Here is a 483-nt window from a genome sequence, read left to right as displayed (position 1 = left end):
TCAAGACCCTTCCCCTCCTGCTGGCCTCGACCCCGCCCTCACCGTCGGAGCCGAGCTCTGGGAGCCGGGGAGCGCCCAGCTCCAACCCGCACCCGCTGCCATCGCGGGTTTCCGCGGCCGCCGTTCCCATGGCGACGCGAGGGACGCCGCGAGCGCCGGGCTCCTCCCTTGCACGCGCAGACTCCGCGCGAGGGCCTCCCTTCCCTTCTGGGGAAGGGGGTCCAACTCCCACCCTAGCTCCTCCCTCGCATCCCCTCTACTGGGGGCGGGGGCAGGGGGCTTGTGGAGTGAGTGCGTGGGATAGAGTGACAGAGCCCCAACTCTGATACTTGGTTTGTGGGTCTCGAGCCGCTTAGACAGGGCTGCTGAGTGAAGCAAGATTGACAGTTCTGTTGCGCTAGAGGGGGAGGCCTAGGGGCCAGGGCCAGGTGAGTGTGGTGGGCTGGAGGGCCTCCCGGTCGCCCAGTGAGTCAGTCTGAGGGG

General features: G+C 68.3%; 1 protein-coding gene across 1 annotated transcript in view; it reads right to left on the bottom strand.

Annotated features, from left to right (window-relative positions):
* Positions 1–102, bottom strand: part of PRR29 (proline rich 29) — a 2,222-nt gene extending 2,120 nt beyond the window's left edge. Inside the window, exon 1 of the mRNA XM_013005819.2 lies at positions 43–102. Within this exon, the coding sequence (XP_012861273.1) occupies positions 43–102 (60 nt within the window). The remainder of the gene's footprint in view (positions 1–42) is intronic.
* Positions 103–483: the final 381 nt, after the last annotated feature.

The sequence above is a fragment of the Echinops telfairi genome, unplaced genomic scaffold, assembly GCF_000313985.2.
Source record: "Echinops telfairi isolate 266 unplaced genomic scaffold, ASM31398v2 ScPeMD7_7458;HRSCAF=8496, whole genome shotgun sequence".
Taxonomy (NCBI): domain Eukaryota; kingdom Metazoa; phylum Chordata; class Mammalia; order Afrosoricida; family Tenrecidae; genus Echinops; species Echinops telfairi.
The sequence above is the reverse complement of the archived record's forward strand: the minus strand, read 5'-3'. Positions and strand labels throughout refer to the sequence as shown.